This window comes from Danio aesculapii, chromosome 3 (genome assembly GCF_903798145.1).
Source record: "Danio aesculapii chromosome 3, fDanAes4.1, whole genome shotgun sequence".
In the NCBI taxonomy this organism is placed as follows: domain Eukaryota; kingdom Metazoa; phylum Chordata; class Actinopteri; order Cypriniformes; family Danionidae; genus Danio; species Danio aesculapii.
The window spans coordinates 28,880,502-28,907,980 of record NC_079437.1 but is presented as its reverse complement, the minus strand read 5'-3'; the positions used below and the strand labels follow the sequence as shown (position 1 = coordinate 28,907,980).

The following is a 27,479-nucleotide window of genomic DNA, read 5'->3' as shown; positions in this document are numbered from 1 at the left end:
AATTAGCATTCACACTTAATCAGCCTCCCACAGGCTTGAATGTGCTGATGTGCAGGACAGGGTCATGCTAATCAGGTGCTTTAGCTTGCAGGCACATTGATTAATTACTACAAACGCTTATTAATCTAGCCCTGCCCCGGCACCTTGCCCTCTCAACACACACACACACACAGTACACACTGCGACACTATCATCATCACATCTACGTATTAAACGTGCAAAAATATTTATCTGACCTTAAAGGAACACTCCACTTTTTTAGTGGAATTAGAAGTTAGCAGATTTTTAGTCACGGTTCAAAGTTCCTTGATTGTTATGCTAGAAGTTAGTTCCTAGCCATATTGACATAAAAAATAGCAACTTTTCATTTTCCGTTAGTTTTAGTACACAATATGGAACTAGAGAATTACTATGCTTTAAGTACTTAAACTCTTTGGTAATTATTGAACAAGTTGCTAATGGTCTAATACAATACAATGACATGCTAAGCTAAGCTAAAACTGCTCCCACCAGACCCAGAGATCGTCCGAATGGATTCAGAAATGGTAAAACTCAGCTGTTTAACTCTAGGGGAGTTGTAAAATGAGCCTATTTTATTGTTTGTTATAAAGGAGTGTTCCTTTTATTTAAACCATTTATCTCACTCTGATACAAACTTCTTAAATGTCTGTATACAGTTTAATGCAGTTTTCAGCTGAAATGAACACAAGTAATTATGGACCAGATTATCAAAGGATTGATTATTTCCACAGTGTTCCTAGCACAATATGACCTTGAAATATAGTGAAAGCTTATTCATTTGAATATTAGCATTACATATCTATGTCTGTTTATGTAGCTTACAAAACTTACTGGTACTGTGTTGCACTTGTTATGTGGAGCTTTGTTATCCCATAAAGAGTCTCATGAAGTAAGTAATATTTGCCAAAAAAGTATTATTTGAGCCCAAGTTCACTGTTTTTCATGACGTGTTCACTATAATAGCAGATATTGGGCCCTATCGTACATCTGGTGCAGTAAGTGTTTGGTGCGATTTGTTGCTATTTTCAGACCAGCGCAATCCTAATTTTCACGTATTGCGCCATGTTGTTTAAATAGTAAATCCATTTGCACCACTTTGTGGATACTTTGGGGTGTGCTGGTCTATAAAGGAGGTATGTTAAGGCGCATTGTTGGCGCATTGTTATTTTAAGGAACTGAAATCGACTGCGCCATTTACCAACTAAAAGCTGGTTTAAAGTCCAGTGCAGAGTGTGTTAGTTATGCCTGTCTTCAGGTCCAAAACGCTTACACATAGCTTTATACAGACAGGATGTGCAGCAGTTCACAAACATCTTTAAAGATGAAAACAAAGGATTAAAATGTTACAAAAATTATTATTTTTCTACATAAATATAAAAACCACTGCCTCCATGCTCATGGGGGCTTTTTTTTTTAGATTATTCATGACAATTTGCAGTTGTATAATGTTATATAATGTTATATAATGTTATTATAATTAGTAGTATTATTTATTATATGCATATTTATATATTTTTAATAAAAACAAGTTTAGATTTGTCCACCTGATGTCTGCATCACCATATGGGGCATAAGAATAGGACGTGTGTTTGGTTAAAATTATAAACTCAGCTTTTTGACCACACTTCCTTATTACTGTTCATTTATTCGTTTGCGGAAATTTAGAACTGAATTTAGAAATAGTTTTGAAACAAATTTTTGTGCTTAACAAACGAAATTAAATATGTAGGTTGATGGATGTCTTCAGTAGAGTGCATACAACATTGTTTCCTTATTCATGAAAGTAAAGGACTAAAGTAAAGGAGTAACGAGTAAAACTAAAGTAAAGAGAAAGTAAAGAGGCCAAATGGAGTAGGTTCGTTCTTTATCCTCATGCTGCAGATGGTCTGTTTAACGGTTTTCTTGCTAGTGATGCATTCTGTTTTTCCACTTACAAAGTCCGCCATGTAAATAGCAAAGGTGCCACGGCGTGACGCAACTGATTCCTAAAGGAAATTGGAGACGAGACTCTGATTGGTTTAATGCATATTATGCTCAAAACACACCCATAACTCATTAAGAGAATAAGCACAACCCTGGTAGACCATGCGCCAGGGTGCAGAGTGTATTTTTCCGTCCTAAAAATAGCAAAAGTGGATTCTGACTCGCCATGTGCTTCAGACTTTGCACCTAGATCATTAAAATAGAGCCCTATGTGTTAGTTGTTTTTTTTTTTTGCTGGCTGCTGACAAAATGAGATTTGTTTGAATGCATAATTAGAAAGTTTTTTTTTTTATGTACAACATGATTTTCTGTTTGCAGTATTTTTTGTAACACATTTTAGCTCATAATTGCTTACATGTTTATACAGTTGAAGGCTAAATTATTAGCCCTCTTGTAAATGTTTTATTCTTTTTCAAATACTTCTCAAGTGAGGTTTAACAGAGCAAGGACATTTTCACAGTATTTCCAATTTTTTCTTTCTCTGGAGAAAGTCTGATTTATTTATTTTAGTTTTATTTTATTTATTTCTTTTTTACAGTTTTAAAACAATTTTAGCCTCCTTAAGAAATTATTAATATTTGTCTTGATTGTCTACAGAACAAACCACTGTTATCCAATAACTTTAATTTAATTAACCAACTTAAGCCTAAATCTTACAGAATGACTACAAAAATTATATGTACTTGTCCCTTTATTAATCAGTGGTCGACACAGTGGAATCAACTTATCCAGCATATGTTTTATGCAGTGGATTGCCTTCCAGCCGCAACCCATCACTGGGAAACACCCATACACTCTCATCCACACACATACACTACAGACAATTTAGTTTACCCAATTCACCTATAGCACAGGTCTTTGGACTGTGGGGTAAACCGGAGCAGCCAGAGGAAACCCAAGCGAGCACAGGAAAAACATGCAAACTCCACACAGAAATTCCAAATGACCCAGTCGGGGCTCGAACCAGCGATCTTCTTGCTGTGAGGCGATTGTGCTACCCACTGCGCCACCATGATTCCTACATTAGTTATTAAAAAGTTATTAAGTTATTAAACATATTCTCCAAATATCACTTGGGAAATATTTTGGGAAATAAAGAGTAAAAAAATCATAGGAGGGCTAGCAATTTTGACCTAGTTTCTTAAAAAATTATATGTGTTTTAAATAATAATAATATTAATAATAATAATAAGAATATTCATTCATTCATTCATTTTCTTTTCGGCTTAGCCCCTTTATTATTCCGGGGTCACAGCGGAATGAACCACTTATCCAGCATCTTTTAACGCAGCGGATGCCCTTCCAGCCGCAACCCATCTCTGGAAAATAAAAATAATAATAATATATTTTATGTAGTTACTGTGGAGGGAAAAATAAACTACAAACAAACAAACAAAAAAAATACAGCAAACCACAAAGCTAAATCTTTTCTTGTCACAGCCTTCTGAGTAAGTGCAAGCAGTCACAAGCACACTGACAGTACTGCATTACAGCAATTGACACTTTCTTTCTTTTAAAGCAAGTGGAGAGCATTGCTCTCAAGATTGCACAATTATGCTGAGAACGCTTTGGAAGTAAGAAGTACCTCAAGTATAAGTGTGTGAGACAGCTCCTACACAGATCAGAGCTGTGACAATCTGTAATCCTGGCAAGAGGATATCATATTTGTAACCCAACGCTTCATCACATGCATTAAACCAAATTTACTGGTCCAGGGTTTCCCCCAAACTTTATAAAATCTTATAAATATGTGCTTCATGGCCATTCTCAAGAAATGCCATTTACTTTAGCCCTGACCCTAACCGTCCCTGGGGTAAGAACATATTGTAGTCAATTGTAGATTGTACACATTTATATGAATTAGGCACTAAATCAAAAAATGTTATGAATTTGCGTAAGAATGAGATATTGATATTGATGTATGAGATATTAATGTTGAATATATCCTTTGAGCTCCACTTTAATCAGTGGCAATGTACAGTATCATCCAACATTTGTTAACTCTCAGTCTTGAATGTGGGATCCTGGTGGTGCTGGAATCCGGTACAGTACACAGTGATGCAATTCACATATCAATAAGCAGAGCATGGCCTTCTCTTTTATGTTCATGAGCCAGTCAGCTGTGCGCTCTATAGGCTCAGCGATGTCATATCAGGTGACACAGCCAGTGGCCTGGACTCTTATGTGCGTTTGTGTTTTATGTGTGTGCGTATGTGTGTATTGGTTTAGTTTATGTGGGCCAAAGATCCTCACTTATTTACTGAACTATCATGACAACCAACTAGTGAGGACATTTACTGATTCTCACCAGTTTAAAAAGGCTCAAAATTGACCAAATCAGTGTAGTTTACTCCAAAAATTACATCATTACAATTATATTTATTTGAAGTTTTTAATTACTTTGTCCCAAAGGCAACTTAGTTAATTTATTTACTTAACTATAAATACTAAAAATCTACTTGAATCTCAGTGCATAGACAATAGAAATTAAACTCTCAATTCTTGCATTTGAGTCAAACACAACCTTTTAGTTTTCTTTAAAAACTTAAAAACACTTACATTTTAACCCCTTCAGACACAGATTATGTTCAAAGTTTCCGAAAAATGTAAAAGTAAGATTTCACAGTAGTTGAGGCTTTTTTAAATGAGACCAAATAATAACAATTCAGCAGCCATTAAGAATTATTAGCCCCCTTTTGATTAAAAAAAATAAAATAAAATTCCCAAATGATGTTTAACAGAGCAAGAAAATTTTCACAGTATGTCTGATAATATTTTTTCTTCTGGAGAAAGTCTTATTTGTTTTATTTTGGCAAGGATAAAAGCAGTTTTTATTTTTTTAAACACCATTTTAAGGACAAAATTATTAGCCGCTTTAAGCTATATATTTTTTGGATAGTCTACAGAATAAACCATCATTATACAATAACTTTGCTAACTACTCTAACCCCCCTAGTTAACCTAATTAACCTAGTTAAGCCTTTAAATGTCACTTTAAGCTGTATAGAAAAAAAAATCTAGAAATATATATATATATATATATATATATATATATATATATATATATATATATATATATATATATATATATATATATATTAAACCAACATAAAATACAAAAAGAATGTTTTTGTTGTATAGATTGCGCCTTCTTTATAACAGATCTTCATCTTCCTCATTACTCCACATAATGCCATCTGAGATATTTCCATTTGCTATGTGCTCAAGATCTTCAAGATCTATATATTCTGCAATTGAAATTGTTTCAGCAATGAATTAGTGCATCAATATAATATTTAAAAGTTATAAAAGTTCAATCAGTATTACTGGAGATTTAATTTTAGTAACAGATTTTAAACTCATTATTCATCCTAATGGACAAAAAAAAAATCCCAAAAGCTTCTAGAAAATCTAAAGCTTGCAATGTTACAAAAGATTTTAAACTTTAATTAGTAAGTGCAATCCCCCCTTTTTTTTGCATACAAAATATATCTATGAAATATTGGCACAAACATCAAGAGATTTGAATAAAAACATTGTACATGTAGCTTACGTCTGGGTCTGGAGTGAAGTGGTGGCATGCTGCTTTTCAGTGTAGTGGATTTTTTTCAAATTACAATATGCCGAGCCTTACCGCCATTTGATTGGATGACAGTTACCCACTCTCATGGACTGCAGGCTCTAAAGTTCATGAAATGCTCAGGAACCACAAAAAAAAAACCTGTCCATTGTAATGGACACAGGGTCCGAATGGGTTAAACTGTAAATGTATCAAACCATAACATGTTTCAAATAAATGACGTTGACGATGATGAAAAAATCCTAGTTAAAAAATTTAGCTAAATATTGTTTTTACAATTACTTTGCACTGAATTTCTACTTTAGATTGTCATGAACTAATTTCTCATTCATAGTTTTTTAAGCACATTAAATTGTTAAATGTTTTAGGTAATAGAATAGAATTACTCTGCAAAATATGCATCTGAACTGATTGTTAAGAACTGTTGAATTTATGTACAGTGTTTAAGGCAAGTGTATTATAAGTTACTGTAATTAAATGATCTAAAAATGAAAAGTAATCCCTTATTTTTTCAGCGGAAAAACATTTGAAACATTTTTAAAATCAGTTGAAGTCTATGAAATGTCCTTACTAAGAGTGTGTGTGCGTGTGTGCGCACTTCATGCCCGGTGGCTTCAGTGGCATGCGCCCCATCCCCCCTGCCAGCCATATGATAGATTGTTGTATTTGGAGTAAGAAAATGAGAGACAGATAGCGGCTGTAGGAGAGAGAGAGGTTAAAAAAGAGGTGATGAGGGAATGTGGATTCATTATTTCCTGCTTGCTCTGATGGTCAGACCACTCAGGCTGGAGTGCCGGACAGTTTCATTGGTGTCTAGAAACCACCAGCCCATCCTCTGCCTTGAGCAAGCCTACTGCAGGCTCGGCACATGCAGACCCGCTGCTGTTCGGCCAGTCTCATTGATTTTATCGGCAATGTGTGTGTGTGCGTCTGTATGTGTGTGTGTGTCTGGGTCAGCCAGTCACAGCCAGTTTTGGCTTTACCGCGTGCCCACGAAGGTGACAGACAAACAGACATTGATACTTTAGACTGCTTTAAAGAAACTTAATACCTTACAGTGTTTAAGACTGATACCTTAGAGCGTTTAATGACAAAAAATAAATTAATTAATTAAAAGAACATTACAGAATATACAATTGAAGTCAGAATTATTAGCCCCCCCTGTTTATTTTTGCATACGGAGAGATTTTTTTCTACACATTTCTAATTATAATAGTTTTAATAACTCATTTCTAATAACTGATTTATTTTATCTTTGCCATGATGACAGTAAATAATATTTGACTAGATATTTTTTAAGACACTTCTATAAGGCTTAAAGTGACATTTAAAGGCTTAGCTAGGTTAATTAGGGTAATTAGGCAGGTTAGGGTTATTAGGCAAGTCATTGTATAACGATAGTTTGTTCTGTAGACTATCGAAAAAAAATGCTTAAAGGGGCTAATAATATTGACCTTAAAATGTTTTTAAAAAATTAAAAACTGCTTTTATTCTAGCCAAAATAAAACAAATAAGACTTTCTCCAGAAGAAAAAATATTATCAAACATACTGTGAAAATTTCCTTGCTCTGTTGAACATCATTTGGGAAATATTTAAAAAAGAAAATAAAATTAAAAGTTGGGCTAATAATTCTGACTTCAACTGTATAATATTACATAAAAGAAAATGAAAATGACAAAAATAAGTAAATAAATTATATATATATTTTAAAGCAATTAACTAAATACTTTCCAAGTAATGTTTGTAATATTAAGTGTATGTAATATCCACTTGTTAAGTGTGACGTCATACAAAGCGGCTTCCGGGTCCAATTGCTTTATTCAACTGTATAGAGAGACTCAACAAATGGTAATAATAAAGCGATGTAATACTTTTGAAAATCACGATCGCTATATATATCCATGCCTAATATTCGATGGTCAGAAAGTGTTAAATTTTTTATAAATTGTTAAAATATTGGTCTGTGATGCAGCAGGTCCAGAGACTGTTGTGTACTCCATGATTTCGTATCATAATCATTTTAATGAGTGATAGGACTAAAAAGTGGTCATAAACAATTATTTTCTCAATTCAAATAAGTAGCGGCTTGGACCCGGAAACAGTATTATAATGGATTCATTATAATATTTAATAGTATCATTTGGGATTTTGCACAATAAATGACACGTTTTTCATATTTCATATTTTAGGATGCATTTAAGGTCTTTCACAGATTTCTTTTAGATTTTTTAAAGTGCAATAAATGAAAAACTTAAATGTTTGTGGTCTCCAAGCAGCATTTATATGCACATAATATTATACTTGCTAAATGTATTAATACTTAACTTCCTGTATTAATACATTTTCAGCATTGTTATTTTACTCTTATGTGACATCACATGATTCATAAATACTTTTTAATATGCTGATTTGATGCTCAGTTATGTTAATATTCTTTTTTTCTGAAAATGCATTGAAAAAAATTATTCAAAGATGATTCCTTTTATTTGCTCAATTTTTTACGTTGAGTGGTTGTAAACAATTTATTTGGGCTGAATTTAAATAAACAAATTAAGTTGAACATTATTAAATTTAATTTGTTTGTTTAAATTCAACACAAATAAATTGTTTGCTACAGTTTTGCATGCAACACTTTTTTCAGTGTGGTGTTGGTTGTTTTTCAGGATTCTATGATTAATATGTTTTCAAAATAACAGTTTATTCTATTTTGTAACATTATAATTAGGATTGGATATCATTTGGGGTTATTTCGATACTGGTGCTAAATCGATACTTTTAAAATGCTACCAGTGCCAAAAGGGGGGCTGAACCAATACTTTAGAGCCACAAAATTATGGTGGGTGACTAGAAAAATCTTTTATTTGACAAAAAAAAATATTTTAATTGAACAATATAATGAAAGTTTTTTAAAGTACACATCAACTCATATTTATATATTTGAATTGAATTGAATTCATATATTTCTTTTGATCATTTGTTTGTTAGCATGACTTTAAGATTTGCATTATGAAATTAACATCAGATCAGCTTACAACTAACCTGTGGAAAGGCTGTCATCAAAATCAGCGAACACCTTTTTTGTAGGGTTGGGGCTTGTGACTAAGTTTACATGACCATGAGTAATCATTTGCCCTAATCTGAATTAGACAATAATATGATTAATGTGTTTACATTAGTTGCTTTTTCAATGTTCCTTGCATGATCCTGTTTTACATGTTATAGCACCTAGATCATTTAACGCCATTTTGTCATCACGTTTTCCACCTTTCCACTGGAGTTTCATGTAACTTCAGGTGTTTCATTTTTAATTTTTCAACATTAACTGCAGTTTGGCACTTTCACTTACGTTCAGGAACATATTGTTCATACCCCGTAACAAACTGAGGTAAGGACTGATGGAAGAGTGTTGTTTTAATGTAATTTGATACCACACGCCGAATGTAAAGAAAAAATCTCTGCATTTCATGATGCGAGTATCTGTGGTCATTTAAGGTAATCAAAAATAATTGTTTACATGGTAGACTCTTGATCAGATTATTGTCTTAATCATATTAAAGTCCGAGTATTGGTGTCCATGTAAACGAACTAAGTGAAAGTGTCAGATGATGTCACAAGCTGTCAAAGACGGTGCATTCCTCTGCCTTTAAATTTATTCCATGAGCCTCACATGTTTCTTGGCGTGTTTCCCTCCTTACACGCAACTTTTGTAAAACTTTTGTAAAGCATATGCTTCATGTGTCAGAATCTCTTCTAGTAAAATATAGCCACACTTTAGAATGCTTACTTTAAGCAAATTTGATAAGCGCGATAAAGAATGTGGATGAATGCTGAGAGTCACTCACAACGTGTGCTTTGCCTACGTGCATGCATTCCCTAAGCTACAAGAACAAACGTGCTTAACATCGCAGACGGTGTCCTTATCCCTTAAAGTTGTTTATGATTAAATGTTTAGAGATGGTGTGACACAACGTGTACTTATGTCTGCCTTTGATGTACACATTGATGATGCTTACATCCTTGTCACAGCACCAGTGGCACTGAAATTCATTCGGCCCAGTGCATACCGATTACATAGGTACCTTACGTTTCGGTACCCAACCCTAATTATAAACGTATTTACTGTCACTTTCAATCAATTTACTACATCCATGCTGAATAAAAAACAAAGGAAAAAGTTAAGGAATAATACTATAATATTTATATAATGATAAATACTAATATTCTTTATAAAATATTGTTTGATTTAATATTAAACTTTGGCAGCTGTTACAAAATAACATGAAAGTTAAAAAAGAAAATTAGCATGAAAGCTGCTGTTTAATCGTCACTGTCTATCATTTCTTTAAACCACAGCAGTCTAAAATCTAACAACTAATTCTGTCACTAATACCAAAACAATTAAATAAGAAGGAAGTAACAAATCAGCAACCATAATGTAAAAACCGATTCAACCAAAATAACTTGATCTGTTTTCACTTTTATATTACCTTGTTCTCTCATCCTTCTCTAAACACCCTCTAGTTCCTTCAACCAGCTGGCTCAATGTCTCCAAAAATTTCCCCCTCTCTCAGTGCTCTTATTTCTTCTTTTCAGTCGCCCCCTCCCCCTCGGTCCTCTCTAGCGCTGTGGAAGATTGCAGCTCTGACACGGCATGATCTAAAAACCCACTGGCGCTTCACAATGCTTCAGCACTCTTATATAACAGTGTGTGGATGTGTGAACTGCATACACCCGTGATCACTCCAGCACAACGAAGTCTAACACTGATAGCAAATGCGTGTGTGTGTGTGTGTGTGTGTGTGTGTGTGTGTGTGTGTGTATGCTGTAAATGCATATGCAGATGATGTGCTGTTACTACGTGCTTGATATTTCTTTCATGATAACCCTCAGCGAGCAGTGCGCGCCTGTGGGTGCTCAAAAAAAAAAAAACAGCGCATAATTTCTTCATAATCAAATGTGCATGAATCCATACTGTAATTTCGCATGTAAGTATGCAAATGCTTGGGTCTAAAAATACAGACATGAATATACATACGTCTTTACAGGCAGTGAACGCTGACCTGTTTTATTATTATTATTTTATTTCTCTGCGTCTTTATGTGTGTGTGTGTGTGTGTCAATAGACGTCAATTCTTTGGTGTATCAGTGAACTGTGTGACGCTCTCTGTGACATCATTTATGTGTCACTTCACTAATGTGGCTCCTCGGTTGAGGCTCAGATTTCTTACGTAACCGTTTCACGAGCGCTGGAGATGAAGTGCATCCAAACCGGTGTCTATTAAGCACAAGTCATGATACTAGCAAAAATGGCATCTACAATTCTGCAGATGTCCTTTGTAGATTTATTTATTTATTTGCTACTACTATACTATCTCTACATGATTGTGTAGGTACTTGCTTTCATGCTTGCATAAATAAAAATCACAGAAAAACACTTTAATGTGTATTCAGGGTGAGTTTAGATTAGCATTACTAGCATTCATCACTACTATTGATCTTCTTTTTCTATTTTTAGTCGTTTAAAACAGCTCATTATGCTGCTTGTTGTTGCAAACTGATGTTTTTATATTGTCTTATTCTTCTTTTTAGGTATTGTCATGAACACTTGTACATATAAAGCGTTAAATAATCTAGCTCCTGTTTATCTAACCAATCTTCTGTCTCGCTACAATCCAACTCGTTTTTTAAGATCTCAAAACTCAGGGCTTCTGGTAGTACCCAGAATAGCAAAGTCGAGTAAAGGAGGTCGAGCCTTCTCATTTATAGCTCCTAAACTCTGGAATAGCCTTCCTGATAACGTCCGAGGCTCAGACACACTCTCCCAATTCAAAACTAGATTAAAGACCTATCTGTTCAGTAAAGCATACACTCAGTGCACCACTTAGCGGGTTCCCACACAGGATTCTGCATCTTGTTTATATACACTATGAACAGCAGCTACGCTAATTATTCTCTGTATTCTCCATTTCCACCTGGGGATACTCTTCCCGAGGCCCTCAGACTATGCAGAGTCACTGATTCGATCCAAGACCAACGACAAGATGATCCCAAGGTTTCCATATCCTGGATCAGGCCGTATCCTGAGCAGCTACTGCGATGGTCATGGAAGAGTGGAGAACATGAGACTGATTCCTGTGACGCTCCAGAGACAGACGAGTCTTCGCTGAGACCAGCTTCCAGCCTCCGCCGCTGGAGTGCAGCTCTGCACAAGACGTTTGGCCAGCGGAGAAATTAAAATGGTCCTACTAAGCCTGGTTTCTCTCAAGGTTTTTTTTTCAGTTTCGCCAATAAGTGAAGTTTTTTTTCCCTCTCCGCTGTCGCCACTGGCTTGCATGGTTCGAGATCTGTAGAGCTGCGCATCGTTGGATTTGCTCTTCAGTGTTTGGACTCTCAGTAGTGATTATTAAACCACACTGAACTGAGCTAAACTGAACTGAACTTAAACACTAAAAACTGAACTACACTGTTCCTATTTACTATGACCTTTTATGTGAAGCTGCTTTGACACAATCTGCATTGTATAAGCGCTATACAAATAAAGGTGAATTGAATTGAATTGAACTTGTTTGTTGAGCAAGTAGTTTAACCATTTTTGCCATTTTTTATTATATAAAGACTACACAACTATAGAATACACAAGACGTGCCAAGGCCCATTACACCTGGACGCTTTTTGCTCATGTTTGTCATCGACGTTAACTGCCTTGTGACTAAATAAAGAGCGCCAATGTGGCATAAAAGCGTCATTTTTAAAGAAACACCTCACGCTCGTTGTTTTGGTTTGACATGCCGCGTAAAAACCTTCTCCATCAATCAGATTGGCACTTTTGTTCACTTGTACGGAGCTGCTGAAGTTACAGTAAACACCACTTGGAGGCGCTCAAGCTCAAAACTGTCAATGCGAGTGCACATTGAAGAGATGCCCAGAGGCTATATGAATGTGGAGCTGCTTATTACACTAGTGAGTAATAATAGTTTCTTCATTGCTAGAGCTGGAGCTGCTACTTGAACCATCCATGCTTGTTCGAATCGCCAGTAACTTCAACAACCAGCATGTCAACTTTCTATCTTCTTCTTCTCTTGTGTTACAAGCGGGTGTCATAAGCTTAAAGTTGTGTAGCGCCACCCTTTGCACTGGGGTCTTTCTGTTTTTCATTAAGCGTCATCTAACGTCAAGGGGTGATTTTGCATACTCTTCTGCTCGACGCCAGTGAAAATCGCCTTGGGCTTGAATGCGGAAAAATGTCTCGAAATATGCTGATGATAAACGCAAACGAAAAGCATCCCGCTGCGTACCAGCCTTTAGTCGTATAGTTTTGAATAGGGAAAAGTGTAACGGTCAATATGGCGAATGAAGCACCGCCTACTAGTTCAGGAGCCAATCATTGATCGCTATAGATTGATGTTTCTCCGGTGGAAAAGCTTGGACCAGATGTGTGCTTTTTTGACAGTTTAGGTGGTCAACAACCACACTGAAATCTCAGTGAATACTTGCTTCACAGACATTTGTAGTCTGAATGACTACATCCTGTCAAACGCACATCACATGACAGCAACTACTCCAACACTCACAAACTTGTAAACAAAAAGTCACTGTTTTTTCTGGTGGAGATTCGCCATCAAGACCAATTTGTGAATTACTTCAGTAGAGCAGTGTGATCAGACGATCATCATGCTTAGGATGATAATGTGTAGAATTCCCATAAATGAGGTTGGTGTTGTGATCTCGTTACTTTCGAGTGCACATGTGCATTAGCTTGGGCTATCTGAAAATATGCTGATTTTGTTTGATTCGGTTTAGAAACTAAACCTATAAGAGAGATGTTGCTTAATTTTATTGGTGATTTCAAATATATAATGTAATCGTAAACTTGGCAAACAGATTTGGAGAATTTGAATTTTCTCCATTCAGACTGAATGCCCGAGCACACTGCCCGAGAGGCGTTTCAAAGATGGCCGCCGAGTGAAATGACTTGCCTTAAAGGGACTTTATTATTAGTAATATCTTCCATGAGCTTTCATGGGTTTCTCAGTAGTGGAAGTGGTCATAGTTGGGTACAAATAGTGAGCTCCAGTAATTTGTCTGTTATTTTTGTTATTTAAAGATATATTTTTATATACTGATATATTTCTTATACAATACAGTTTTAATAATATATGGTTCATAGCATCTTGGTATTAATAGTTAACTAAAACACTCATTATATACCCACTAATTGTCCCCCTGTTTATATTTTTCCTCCAATTTCTGTTTAACAGAGAGAAGATTTTTTTTCAACACATTTCTAAATATAATAGTTTTAATAACTCATCTCTAATAACTGATTTATTTTATCTTTGCCATGATGACAGTACATAATATTTGACTAGATATTTTTCAAGACACTTCTATACAGCTTAAAGTGACATTTAAAGGCTTAACTAGGTTAATTAGGTTAACTAGTCAGGTTAGGGTAATTAGGCAGGTTATTGTATAATGATGGTTTGTTCTGTAGACTATCAACAAAAAAGAAATGCTTAAAGGGGCTAATAATTTTGACCTTATTAATAAAATTTAAAACTTCTTTTATTCTTGCCGAAATAAAACAAATAAGACTTTCTCCAGAAGAAAAAATATTATCAGACATACTGTGAAAATGTCCTTGCTCTGTTAAAAATCATTTGGGAAATATTTAAAAAAGAAAAAAAAATCAAAGGGGGGCTAATAATTCTGACTTCAACTGTATATAAGGCACTCATGGCTTCCTGCTGAATTCTACGGTCCTGTATCAGCCCGCTGTAGATCTCCCACAGTCTGCTTTAACCCAGTACACAGGCGGTGAGCAGAGGTAATACAGAACAGATGTCTGAGAGGAAAAGACAGAGACCGACAAGGAGAAGAGAAGTTGGAAGAAGAGGAGAGAAAGTGAGAGAGACAGAAAGCTGACCTATATAAGAAAGAGGCTGAAATATTTATGGAAGTGAGTGTCCTAATTCACAAGCCACTGGGAGCGTTGCGGCCTATTCGTCCAATTGCAGCTAAGGAAAAGGACAAACACACATGCGTTCATATACGTGCACACATACTTAGAGCGAGCAAGGTCTGCAGTAGTTCTCTGTCCAGGCGTGCATGTCATGTCAGCACGTTCTGGTCCTCTAGTCCAAATATCGAAGGCTTTCTCTGGGTATCCTTTGTGTTTGGACCACTGTCATCAGAACTGTCTTTACTGCTGCATATGTTTCAGACTAGCAGAAGTTCTTACTTAAATTGTTAGATCACACTAGAGGCTTAGTAACAGCTATGCAGTTTGTGATCAACTTCATACTTTATTCAGTTGCACAAATGTTTCTGGAATAAAATTGTTAGTAGGTCATAAGCTCCCTATAAAGTGACATTATATGGTAGTCACATTATATGGTGTTCTCTTTGTGTCATTCCACACTGTAAAAATGTTGGCTTCCACACAATTCCTTCATGTTGCCCCAATACAAATTGATTAAGTTTACTTAATCATTTGTACAAATTTAAGTGGATTGAACATAAAACATTTACATTGTCCCCCCCAAAAAAACTTAAGAATTGTGTTGTTTCAGCTCATTTGAAATATTTTGAACAGGCTGCTAAAGTCATTTTTTAGTACATCATCCCGGTAGGATAATAAATATTTTGTGATATAGCATCATATTTAAATTTTATATAAACATTAAATTAATAAATTTTGCAAATTACTAATAACACAGTGGTTGCATTATTATTCTATCAATATATTGCACATGAAAGACTGCACAAGACCTAATAGTGTAGGCATTGACACACATGAAAGGGTTTTAAAGGTTTAAATAGGCTTGATTTTTGATAGTTTTTTTCCAGGCTGTATGAATTGAAGATCCATCTTTTGCAAACTAGTAACAAAATAGGGACTTTTTGCATGTAATATAAATTGTAAAAACATTCTCTGATGTTTAAATTTACATTTATTTATTCCATTTAGCACATGCTTTTATCCAAAGCAACTTACAAGTGAAGATAAAAGAATCACTTCAAATTAGGGCTGGGCAATTGCAAAAAAAAAAAAAAGAGGAAAAAAATCTAGTATCACAATATCATGTTTCATATAATTTGATATTCATAATTTTTAATTATTTTTTTAACTATACATTTAGGTATATTAGGGTTTTTTGTTATTTAACCACTTTATTTTAATTTACCAATACCAAAAGTACAAAGGCAAGCAGTTTTAATAGTCAAAACCAAAATTATTTAAATAAAATATCTCATCTGTTCTTAATAAAATAAACATAAGTGTTAAAGAGACTCTTAAACTTGATAAATAAAATGTTACTAAGTGTGTGCAATGGTAAAAGTAGATGAACATCTGTAAGGTGTGAATAATAATGAAACAGTAAACCTCAAACTCTGTAAACAAAACATATTATGATAATCAAATCTGAGCTTTCAAGTAAAGGAACCAAGCATCATTATTCAAATACATACTGAACATTGCAAATTGTGAATTTGAGTCACTACATTACCCACTATGCTAAAAAATCTTTAAGATGGGAGCTATTGGCTGGGATGCGCAAGAAAAGAAACCAAAAAGCCACTCTGGCGACAGCCTTACATGCTTTTTATTTAAAATCTCCTCACTGCTGCTACATGGCACTCATTTATGCGTGTGTTGTTCTGACCTGAAGTGTTGTTCTGACCTGAAGTGACAAGCGTGAGTGCGTGGTTTCCTTCACAATTTTCTATGGCATCTCTCGTAACTAGCCCACCATCAACTGTTTTCTCAGAGGATGACAAACGGACAATCCATTGTTGCAGCTCCGATGCAAGTTTATGGAGAAACATAAAAAGCACTGCAGTGTTTGGGTGTGCTGTGTTTGTCTGAGGTAATTAGCCTGTCGTTATTACTGAAATGTGTATAGTCCATACAAAGTGTGAAGCAGATTGGTTAGTTCTACCTACATGAATCGCAGTCACGTCACGTGTGCGCCACTTGCACACCATGTGCGTGTCGTGCAAGTCACACGCCTCCATTTGAAATGACAAACTTACACCCTAAGCTTATTGGCAGTGCTTCCAAGGCACGTGCTCAGCAGCCACATTTTAATAAAACTATAGTCTTCATACCGAAACTACATACCGAATCTTTATTTATCAATTTTGACAATGGTGTTTGGTCAATGAATATCGATACCGATTTTATCGCCCAGTTGCAGTACATAAATGCTATGACAAGTCAAAATTGGCGATTCGTTTAATTTTTTTTTTAGAGAGAGTGGGACACACTCAGAATTGCACAATGTTGTCCAAAAAACTATGGGGAGCTTATGAGTGTGAGTGAATGTGTCTGGTGCATAACAGAGTGTCTTCTACAGGTGGTTTGTCAAACCCACTCACCTGCGTGAATCACACAAAAATTGAACAATTGCTGCTTCCCTATTTTCCTTGTACTACGCCCTAAATGTAGTCACTAAATTGTAAATGTGTGACAGAAGTGTGTGCAAGCTTTGGAATATACTACTTCATCATTTATGGGCTGTTATTTTGTTGTTCTACTTGCCCTGTCAATCATCTCAACACATCATCCACATTTCTCTCATTTTTAATTACTTACCACATTGATACACCACATCTACATCAAAACCATAAAATATTTTTGCTTCATTTGAATTCTACTGTATGTAAATCAGTGGTTTACACAATTCAAATGTAAACAAGTATACTAATTTAAAAAATATCTCATATGGCTAATTGATTAAAGCCTGTCATGTAAAATAAGAGCTCAGTTTTATAATTTAGTCAATCTACTATTTTATTTCAACCACTACCTCTGGTCATATGCATAACTACTGTATGTTTAATGGTGCAAGGGAAAAATAGTAAGCAGTACGATGTAACCTGATGTAAGTTAAAGCTGAATCTTAGTGCCTTTTTATGTCAAAACTAGGCTAAGTTTCAACTCGCGCACAGCTGGTGAAACCGGCCCCAGAGCTCCGAGACTCACTGGCAAGCCTTTAACTGTGGAGTTTGCACGCAATGTGACCGGTCCAGCAACCATATAACAGCCCTGTGTGCAAGACATGGTTGGACAGATTCGACTCAGACGGTCAGACCGAGGCTCGGGCGCTCAGAAAGCGAATGCATCATTATGACAGCGTCAATTAACGCTGAAGCGCAATGGGGTCAATGCTGCCGCATAACTGCGTAACCTGCGCTGTTTAACTGCATGAGCTATAATGACAGGCTCAGTGAAGAGTCAATTACTGCAGGTCAACCACCTGTTTGGGGTGATGCATGAAGAAGGCTCTGTGCTGGGATAATTGTATGGTCTTTTATCTAATATCATCATCTAACCAATTGCTGCTCGGTTAAGTAGGTTAAATGATTCTGACTGTATGAGCAAATGCTCTGAAGGATAACCCTGATTTCTTAGCTGTGATACTAAGGCTATCTCTTAAAATTTCAACATTCTTTGCTTGTGTTAATGGTTCCATGGAGAACGTTTAACATCTGAAATGTCGTTACATTTGACTGTGGATTCATTAGAGTGGAAAAATTCTTTGAAGATTTTATTCTTGAAGATTCTTAGAAAATTTGTGGAATAGAAATTTCTTTAGACTATTAAAATCTTTTTCACACACACAAAAAGTTCCTTTACTGAAGGGTTCTTTAGAAAACCTAAATGATTCTTGTGTGACATTTTAGAACCTTCATTTTTTAAGCGTGCATCTAACTGTATAGATATTATTACATATTTAAATCAAATACAATTTTTTTTAATAATAACTAATAATATATATTTTTTAATTTTTAATTTTTTTTTAAATAATAATTAATAATAATAACTGAAGAGTTTAGATGCTAAAACCACTAAATGCCATTTGACATTTTCTTCTAAAATTAGCATTTTCTTTGACTCCTGTGTGTAGCCTCAGTTATTTTACTTTTAAAGTGACAAAAAAGTAATTTTCATTGCCTAATTTGTCTTGAAAGTGAAATAACTGAACATAAACAAAGGAGGCTCAGAAAAATGCTCATTTATAGCCAAAAAACCCTTTACCCAAACACCTAATTAAACATTAAAGAATTATTAAAGAAAAGGGCGAATGTTAAACTCCTCATTTAAACCTTTTGGAGACAATGTATTTACAGTAAAAATCTAAAAAGCGTCACGTTGGAATTTGTTGAAATTTGTTAAGATTCCCCCCCCCAACGTGGATACTTCACAACTTCAATCCCTTTGTATTGTCGAGTGGAGACAGAATAATAATAATAATACATTTTATTTATAGTGCGCTTTTCTCAGACCCAAAGCGCTAACAGGCATGAAGGCAAACAAAGCAGAACAATAAAAACAGTAAAAAAAGACCACAATAAAACAATAAAATATGAAGGATTCAATACAATTGGATGATAGAATTAACAAAAATAATCAATCCAAGTTAAAAGCAACGGTAGAAAGGTGAGTCTTGAGAAGTTTCTTAAAACATTCCAGAGAAACAGCATTCTTAGAATGTCTCATAACTGAGAAATGCTGCACAACAGGACTTCCGAAACGTTACAAGCTTTGTGTCAGCCTTTTTAATTCAATAAATTTGCATTTCTGGAGCTTTGGTGTTGTATATAATATATAATATGGAATATATAATTTGCACTTTTTACGTTTTGGCTGAGCATCCAGTTAAAAGTGATGTGCGTGCTTTTGTAATTTTTTTTGGTTATTTACATCTATATATTACCTGAAAACTGAATTAAGTTTGAAGTTGAAGTGTTCGTTGATATATGCTTCATTAGGACAATATTTGGCTGAGCTATTTGAAAATCAGGAATCTAAAGGTTAAAAAATACTGACAAAATCACCTTTGAATTTGTGTATATGAAGTGCTTAGCAATGTGCATTTACTTATCAAGCATAGAGTTTTTCTATATTTGCAGTAGGAAATGTATAAAATATCTTCATGGAACAACATGCTTTTTACTACATATTTTTATATAATTTTGGCATGAATGTAGTTTTGGTTATTTCTACAAATCTCCACATGACTGGTTTTGTTGTCGCATATTGATTTGGATCAGTCATTTATGTGGCTTTGATGCCATAGAAGTATAATTTTGACCATGTAAAGAATCTACATGGAATCATGAGTGTGGAGTGAAAATGTGTCCTGTTTTGTGTTACAGTCAGCTCGATTTTAGTGTCAAAAATTACATTTTGTCCTATATTTTATTTTACTTAAATGTCTTTATGGCTGAGTGTTAGAAGTAGTCATACTTTAATGTAGAGTGGTATAGCCAATGATTGTACATTTTAAAGAACAAAATTAGTGTTGAGTCACATTTCCATCTTGATTATCTTGGTGAAGGTGGGATTCAGGGCATTTAGGCTGTGATAGAGAGAGGTCAAGTTGGGCACAAAAGCGATTTGCTATAGTTTAAGTAAAATGTGACCATGGATCACAAAACCATTTTTATTATTGGTATCTATACATCATTAAGGCATGATCCCTTTATGTATATTAGGATAGTGTTTGGTTGAGGTGCAACTATTTTCAAATCTGGAATCTGAGGGTGGGCAGCACGGTGGCGCAGTGGGTAGCACAATCGCCTCAGAGCAAGAAGGTCGCTGGTTCAAGCCCTGGCTGGGTCAGTGGGTTCACGTGGGTTTCCACCGGGTGCTCCGGTTTCCCCCACAAGTCCAAAAACATGCACTATAGGTGAATTGGGTATGCTAAAATTGTCCGTAGTGTATGTGTGTGAATGAGTGTGTATGGATGTTATAGCTGGAAGGGCATCCGCTGCGTAAAACATATGCTGGATAAGTTGGCGGTTCATTCCGCTGTGGTGACCCCAGATTAATAAAGGGACTAAGCCAAAAAGAAAATGAATGAATGAATGAATCTGAGGGTTTAAAAAAACAACAACTAAATACTGAGAAAATCGCCTTTAAAGTTGTCCAAAATAAGTACTTAGCAATACATTGCTAATCAAAAATTGAGTTTCAGTGTATTTACAGTGTGTAATTTAAAATATCTTCATGGAAAATTTGTTTATTTATATTGTAATGATTTTTTGGTTTAAAAGAAAAATCGTTTTTTACCCATATAACATATATTTAGGTATTGACAATATAATACAGTTTTTTTCTACTGCAGGGGTTCTCAATCTTGGTCCTGGAGGTCTGGTGTTCTGCAGATTTTAGCTCTAACTTGCTTCAACACACCTGCAAGAATGTTTCTAGAGCCTAGTAAAAGCTTTATTTAGGGTTTGATCGATAGACGATGCCATCATCCATCGCCAATAGACATCACGATGCTGAGCCGGCATCATGATCCTCCGCCCCGCGGATATGAGCCGCATTTGAGCATTTTGATGAATATATTCATCATTTTACATTATTCATTAAAAATTGCATGTTACATAATTCATATTTCCATTTACCTGTTAGTGGCATCTTATTTATTGAACCGTATTTAAATAAATCAATGTTGTTATTATCATGGCAACCAAAAAAACTGGGTTCATCCATTTTTCTACTCCAGCACTTCAGATTGTTTGTTTTAAAGAGTGTCTTATAGGTGTCTTAAACTTGACATTCCCAAGTTTCAAATAAATGCTGAACTTTCTAATCATTCAAGAATCCTGAACAAAACCCATATGATTTGCACAAACATATTAAGCTATTAAGAAATAATACACTGAAGTGTAATGACTAATGAAAATTCATCACAGTAATTAATTACATTATATATTCAGATTGAAAATGTGCATTCAACTCTACTAATATTCCACACAAACTTGCTTATTGTGTTTTTATGTCATTTTAAAACTGTTAAATTAGCATCTTTTGTCTTCCTTGGTCAGTAGTTCTATTGACTTTTCTGCTCTTGTTCAAACAATCCAAAAACAGTGCAGATGGACATAACTGTCCCTTTAGATTAACCTACTTCTTTCTCCAGTGGTCTGCCATATTGTCTTTCTCCACAACACTTCCAGAATCTTTAATTACTCTCGGTTGTTACCATGTTGTTTCCGGTCAATTCAGGCTCTTGTTTTGATGACAGTAACTGATAGTCCTGGTTGTGAGTTTAGGATTGATGCGTGTGGCTTGTTTGACACTCGCTTGCCGAGTTTGCTTGCGCAGACGAAAAAAGAGTGGAAATCAATGCTGTGTGTTTACGATGGAGCCAGTGTGCTGTAATTGGGCCTAGTTGAGTTGTACTGTATGAGCCGGAGAGTTTAAAGCGAGTGTGGAAACATTCACACTCTCCTGCCGAGACAACAGACCAACCTTGCACAGCTGAACAGCATGAGGAAAGCAAACAAAGGTGGAACAAACTCGAGACTTGGACAATACTTGAAATACAGCTCATTTAGTGAAAGCGATGTTTCTTTGCCAGCATCAGTTGGCAAGTAAGCTGGACCGGAACTTTTCAAAGCTGATTTTTCCTGAGAAATCTGCCAAATCCTTTGAGAGTTTGTTGTAGATTATGTGTAAAATGTGTGAAATGACAATTGGAATGTGAGATATCCTTATTGGGAGCTAAAAGTTCAAATTCTTTACACTATTTAAGCTTTTTTGTTCATTATTAATCAGTTTTTTAAATATTTTATTATATTTTAAAAACAAATAAATCTAGTATGTTTGGCCTAACAGATATATTCATATTTGATGGAATAATACAGACATTTTTAAATAATCTAATATAAATATTTCAATACAAGTTTAACTGAAAAAGCAGATACTTATTTTGTAAACAGCGATAATATAATTTTAAGATTAGTTTAATATTTAATGCATTTTTTATTTAATAAAACAGTGTTTAAGCATGGACTATATTATTAAGCACCTTTTTGTTTATAGTTGACAGCTAAAATTACACAAAATTATTAATGTAATATTTAAATTTGATTACATTTGTAGTAAAAACGCAAACATTAATTATTTTTTGAACAGGAATTAATATGCTGCATTCTTATACACTGCCTGACAAAAGTATTGTCGTCGATCCCTGTTGCAAGAGCAACAAATAATAACTTGACTTCTAGTTGATCATTTGGAAAAGTGGCTGAAGGTAGATTTTTACGATGATTCATCTGTTGAACTGCATCCCAATCATCACAAATACTGCAAAGACCTATTGGAACCCGCATGAACCGAAGATTCTCATAGAAATCAGTCAAGTTTGGTGAAGAAAAAAATCATGGTTTAGAGTTACATTAAGTATAGCAACGTGCAAGAGATCTGCAGAGTGGATGGCAACATCAACAGCCTAAGGTATCAAGACATTTGTGCTGCCTATTACATTACAAACCACAGGAGAAGGCCAATTCTTCAGCAGGACAGCGTTCCTTCTCATACTTCAGCCTCCACATTAGTTCCTGAAGGTCAAGGTGCTCTGGGATTGGCCAGCCAATTCACCAGATATGAACATTATTGAGGTAAGAGGGAGGAAACATTGTAGATGAATCCAAATAATCTTGGTGAACTCTTGTAGTCCTGCAAGAACGCTTTCTTTGCCATTCTAGATGACTTTATTAATAAGTTGTTTGAGTCATTGCCGAGATGTATGGATGCAGTTCTCCAAACTCATGGGAGTCATACACAAAATTTATTATTTTTTCACTGCACCATGTCTTTATATTCTATACTGTACATTGTTTCTGTTAAGTGACAAGACTTTTATCTAAGCAAAGTCAGACCTTACTGTCCTAATTAAATAATTAAAAATCAAGGCATGAACATTTTATTTTGATAAAATAAGCATAATCTAGAGGCCTTTGCCGTTCATATAAGCCACTTCTGATGCCAAATGATCAACTAGAAGTATTTTCTGTTATTAAAACTTGGATAGGCAACAAGACTTTTGTCAGGTGGTGTAGTTTCTAAAAGCTACAATAATTCACAATATTGTTTTTCAATTATTCATTTACATATTTAATTAATTTTTTTAAATTTCTTTTATCCGCTTTTTAATTAAATCTACAAAGATTATATTTTTAAAGCAGCAGTACAAATGAAAGTACTCTAAAACGAGTAATAACCTTCCCCAAACTTTCAGAATTTTTCTCCCCAAAGATTGTATATGTAGGTTAGGAATTTTTTTTCCCTTTTGTTTCAGCAGCACCAGCACTTGGGCAAAAATAGCATAATAGCACTACATGAAAAGCCTCACAGATTGAACAAGGAAGAACAAGATGGTGAGAACATGAATACTGTCACAGAAACACTAAGAAGGCACTCACGTAAGAAGTACTCTGAGGCATCTGCTTCATAATCTGTGTCTTCTGGAAAGTGATCTATCTGCTTACACAATCCTTTGAAGTTTCCTGTAAGAGAAACACAGTTGCACAGTTAGGACTGTGAATTCTGGCATCGCATTTCCACATTCTCGAAAAAGACATTGTAAATGAGTTATGCTTTTTCAGAGACCACCGAGGGACATGGACTGACGTTTAAGCCCAATACATACTTCAGTTTTTATATGTATGTGTATGTGACCTTATCTGTCAGGTTGGGGTATACTAGGGTATAAATGGATATTGTAAATTTTGTAATTAGCACAGTATGCATGCTGCGCAACAGTCTTCCATATGTAGTTCGAACATTTTAGTTCACTAATTAGTTTTACCAAAAGATGTGGCATACTTTGAAGGAACAGAGGAAATGATGCAAGAAAAACAAACTAAATACTGTAGATGACAAAAACAGTCTTTGTTGACACAAAAAAGTAAAAGGTCATCCACAATTCTAGTTTAAATGAGTTATTGGGGAAGAAAGAATCTTTCTAGTGAACGTGTTTTGAGTGCTTATGTTGGCAAAGCACTAACAAATGGATTATAGTTTGAACATGAAACATTTACAAACACTGTGAACCATTACAGTAAGCAGTGTGTTATTTTTGTAAAGGCATACATTTCTATTTTAGCAACAGAAGACGTATAAAGAAAAAAAAAATAACTGTCAGGAAATCTAATGGAATAGTATTACAAGGAATATATTGCATGGAGCTAAAGTAAAACCTGCCTTCTGTTCAGTATTCAGTTTCAGCTGGAAATATGTCACAGTGCTGCAGCTAATATGAACTTCTGGTTTACACTGACTTTAAATGCAGTCACACATCATAGCATATCATGAATCTGGGGTGCCCCCCTGTGAATTGGAAGTCTGAGGCTCCCCTCTATAAAAATAGCAGTCCAATAGGTTTCCCTTGGTGGGAATCATTCTGCATTCAAGGAGTAATTCACACAAGAAAACACATTCCCTTTGGTAGAAATTGCATTCAGGGCAGGGGTGAGTAAGTTGTAGCAAAAGGGAGACAAAGTGCTTCGAGCATAGAGGCTTGGAGTGTCCTACTGAGAAGTCTGAGGGGGGAGACCAAAACAAGAGTTTTGCAGATAGTTTATCATTTGAATGTGTTTTTAAGGCTTGTGTGAGAATTTAAAGCATTTGGGCATACATTTTTTGTTGTTGTTTTACAAACGATTTAACAAGTATTCTGTACCTAAATAATTTGACTCCACAGAAAAAAACACAGTTTATTTCACTTTTATCTTTGCTCGATTGTATTTAGCTATATTTGTAATTAGTTTATTATATTTTATGCTTTATTCACTCCCCTACAGAAGCATTCCAATCAATCTAAATGAACAAATTCTTCACAAATAGAGCTATTCAAGCTAAATATCATGCAGCCCTAGCATAGCATAGAATTCCTAGCAATGGCAGTGGTCAGGGTGATGCTTTGCGCTGTGTACGCTACTAGTCACAAAAGGAAAAGGAGCAGATCACCGCATCTCTTGACAGTCATGACAATTATCAGGTATGGCTCCACGATTCTGGCTAAATGCAAATCACATTTTTTTTTTGCTTAAAATCAAGATCACAATTTTCTCACAATTCTGTAGATTTAAAATTAAGGTTGATATGAGTAGACTATCATTATTGATAATTCGCAAACATATGGTAAAACAACAATAATAATAGTAGGCCTATGTGTAGGTAGTATAGACTTGGAATGGTGGACTTGAACATTAAATATTTAATTATGTCCTGGTTGTTAATTCACAGTAAAGTGATGATATCAGAATAGAATTGTATTATAATAGAACTATTCATAATTCTGAAGTTGAATTATGTTTGAGACATTTGCTTGTCTTGTTTTTTTCACTGGTAAAATGAGACATTTGTCATTAGCTCCTTTCACACAGTGATACCGGTAAATATCCGTAAAATTTTTGGAACAACTGTACCGGTAAATTTAAAAAAGCGCTGTTCACACAAGTGAGGACGTTACGGAATGTCTCCGGAAAAGACCATTCACACATCCATTCCAAAATACCGATAATTCTGACATCTTTAAGCAGAAATGACCTCTAAACGGCAGGACTTGTTTTTGCAAAAATTTGACTACATTACAAACTCTGTGGATGGATCAGTGTTGTGAACAACTTTGATGAAAGCATAAAGAAAAACTTTGATGAAAGCATAAAGAAAAATGCATGTCGAGATGTTCATAATTTGTGTGTGTGCCGTGTTGGAGCTTGAAGGTAAACAAACAACGGCTTATTATACGCATTTTATCAATAATTATAAGTGTGTCTGGGAAAACATTGACAGGCTTTTATTCTCAAAACCGTGCGAACTTGAGTGTTCTGATTGGCTAAAGTAGACGTCTTACATCAGTGCGTTCTAGACGTGAACATGCTCTTTCCGGCAATGTTCCTTCTGCGTTCACACAGTGCAGCATTCCGGCAAATTACCGGTAATGTTACAACTTCTCTTTCCGGAAAAAAGCCGGAAGGAATTTACTGGTATTTTCAAAAAGGGCCTGTTCACACATAGGTCTGTATGTGTGAAAGGGGCTATTATCAGACTCCCTCTTGCATTATTTATTCATTCATTTTCTTTTCGGCTTAGTCCCTTTATTAATCTGGGGTCGCCACAGCGGAATGAACCACCAACTTATCCAGCATTTGTTTTATGCAGCAGATCCCATCCCATCACTGGGAAACACATACACACATATTCACACACACATACACTACGGACAATTTAGCCTACCCAATTCACCTATACCACATGTCTTTGGACTGTGGGGGAAACCGGAGCACCCGGAGGAAACCCACGCGAACGCAGCGAGAACATGCAAACTCCATACAGAAACGCTAACTGACCCAGCCGAGGCTCGAACCAGCGACCTTCTTGCTGTGAGGCGACAGCACTACCTACTGCGACACTGCGTCGCCTCCTCTTGCATTATATTCAACATTATATAGGCTAGAGTAGTTACACTGACCCACAAACATTTATTTTCATGCACAACACTTTGTGTTCACTATCAAAGAAAAAACATATCAAATGTTTGTCATAATTATAACTTTAAGATGCGATATGATCATTTAAATGATGTGCACACTTTCCGTTTCACTTTCACTGCCGAGTGCGCTCATGTCATGGCTGCCGTTACTTTGAGGAATAAAAAACATATATGCAAATCATACTTCCCACGCAGCTCTCAAACGATCGCTCTGTGCAACAAACTGATCATTATTTACAACTTTTACCTGTTTTTCACAGCCTATGCGAGTTCTTTTCACTAAAGTAAACATCATTGACGGGCATGCGTGCGTCCTCTCGGTGCATCAGCTCATGCGTGATTTTTACGGCCACGAATACATCATTACCAAGGCTTGACATTAACTTTTTTGATCACCAGCCTCTGTGGCTAATAGTTTTCCAACATTACTAGCCACTCGCCATTTTCACTAGCCACAATTTTGTTGTTGGGAAAATCTATTTTATATCCATAAATTTTACTTGATTTGATAGATTTTGTGTTATTTCCACATGCCTTCTCATTCATTTCACTTTTTGTGTGTCGTGTATGAGCTAGCTCAATGAGCATGAGC

At 35.3% G+C, this 27,479-nt stretch overlaps 1 protein-coding gene across 1 annotated transcript in view; it reads right to left on the bottom strand.

The window, feature by feature from the left end:
* The window catches only part of cacng2a (calcium channel, voltage-dependent, gamma subunit 2a), a 135,939-nt gene that overhangs the window by 24,007 nt on the left and 84,453 nt on the right, over positions 1-27,479 (bottom strand). The window contains exon 2 of the mRNA XM_056453562.1: positions 23,814-23,897. Coding sequence (XP_056309537.1) covers positions 23,814-23,897 — 84 coding nt within the window. The remainder of the gene's footprint in view (positions 1-23,813; positions 23,898-27,479) is intronic.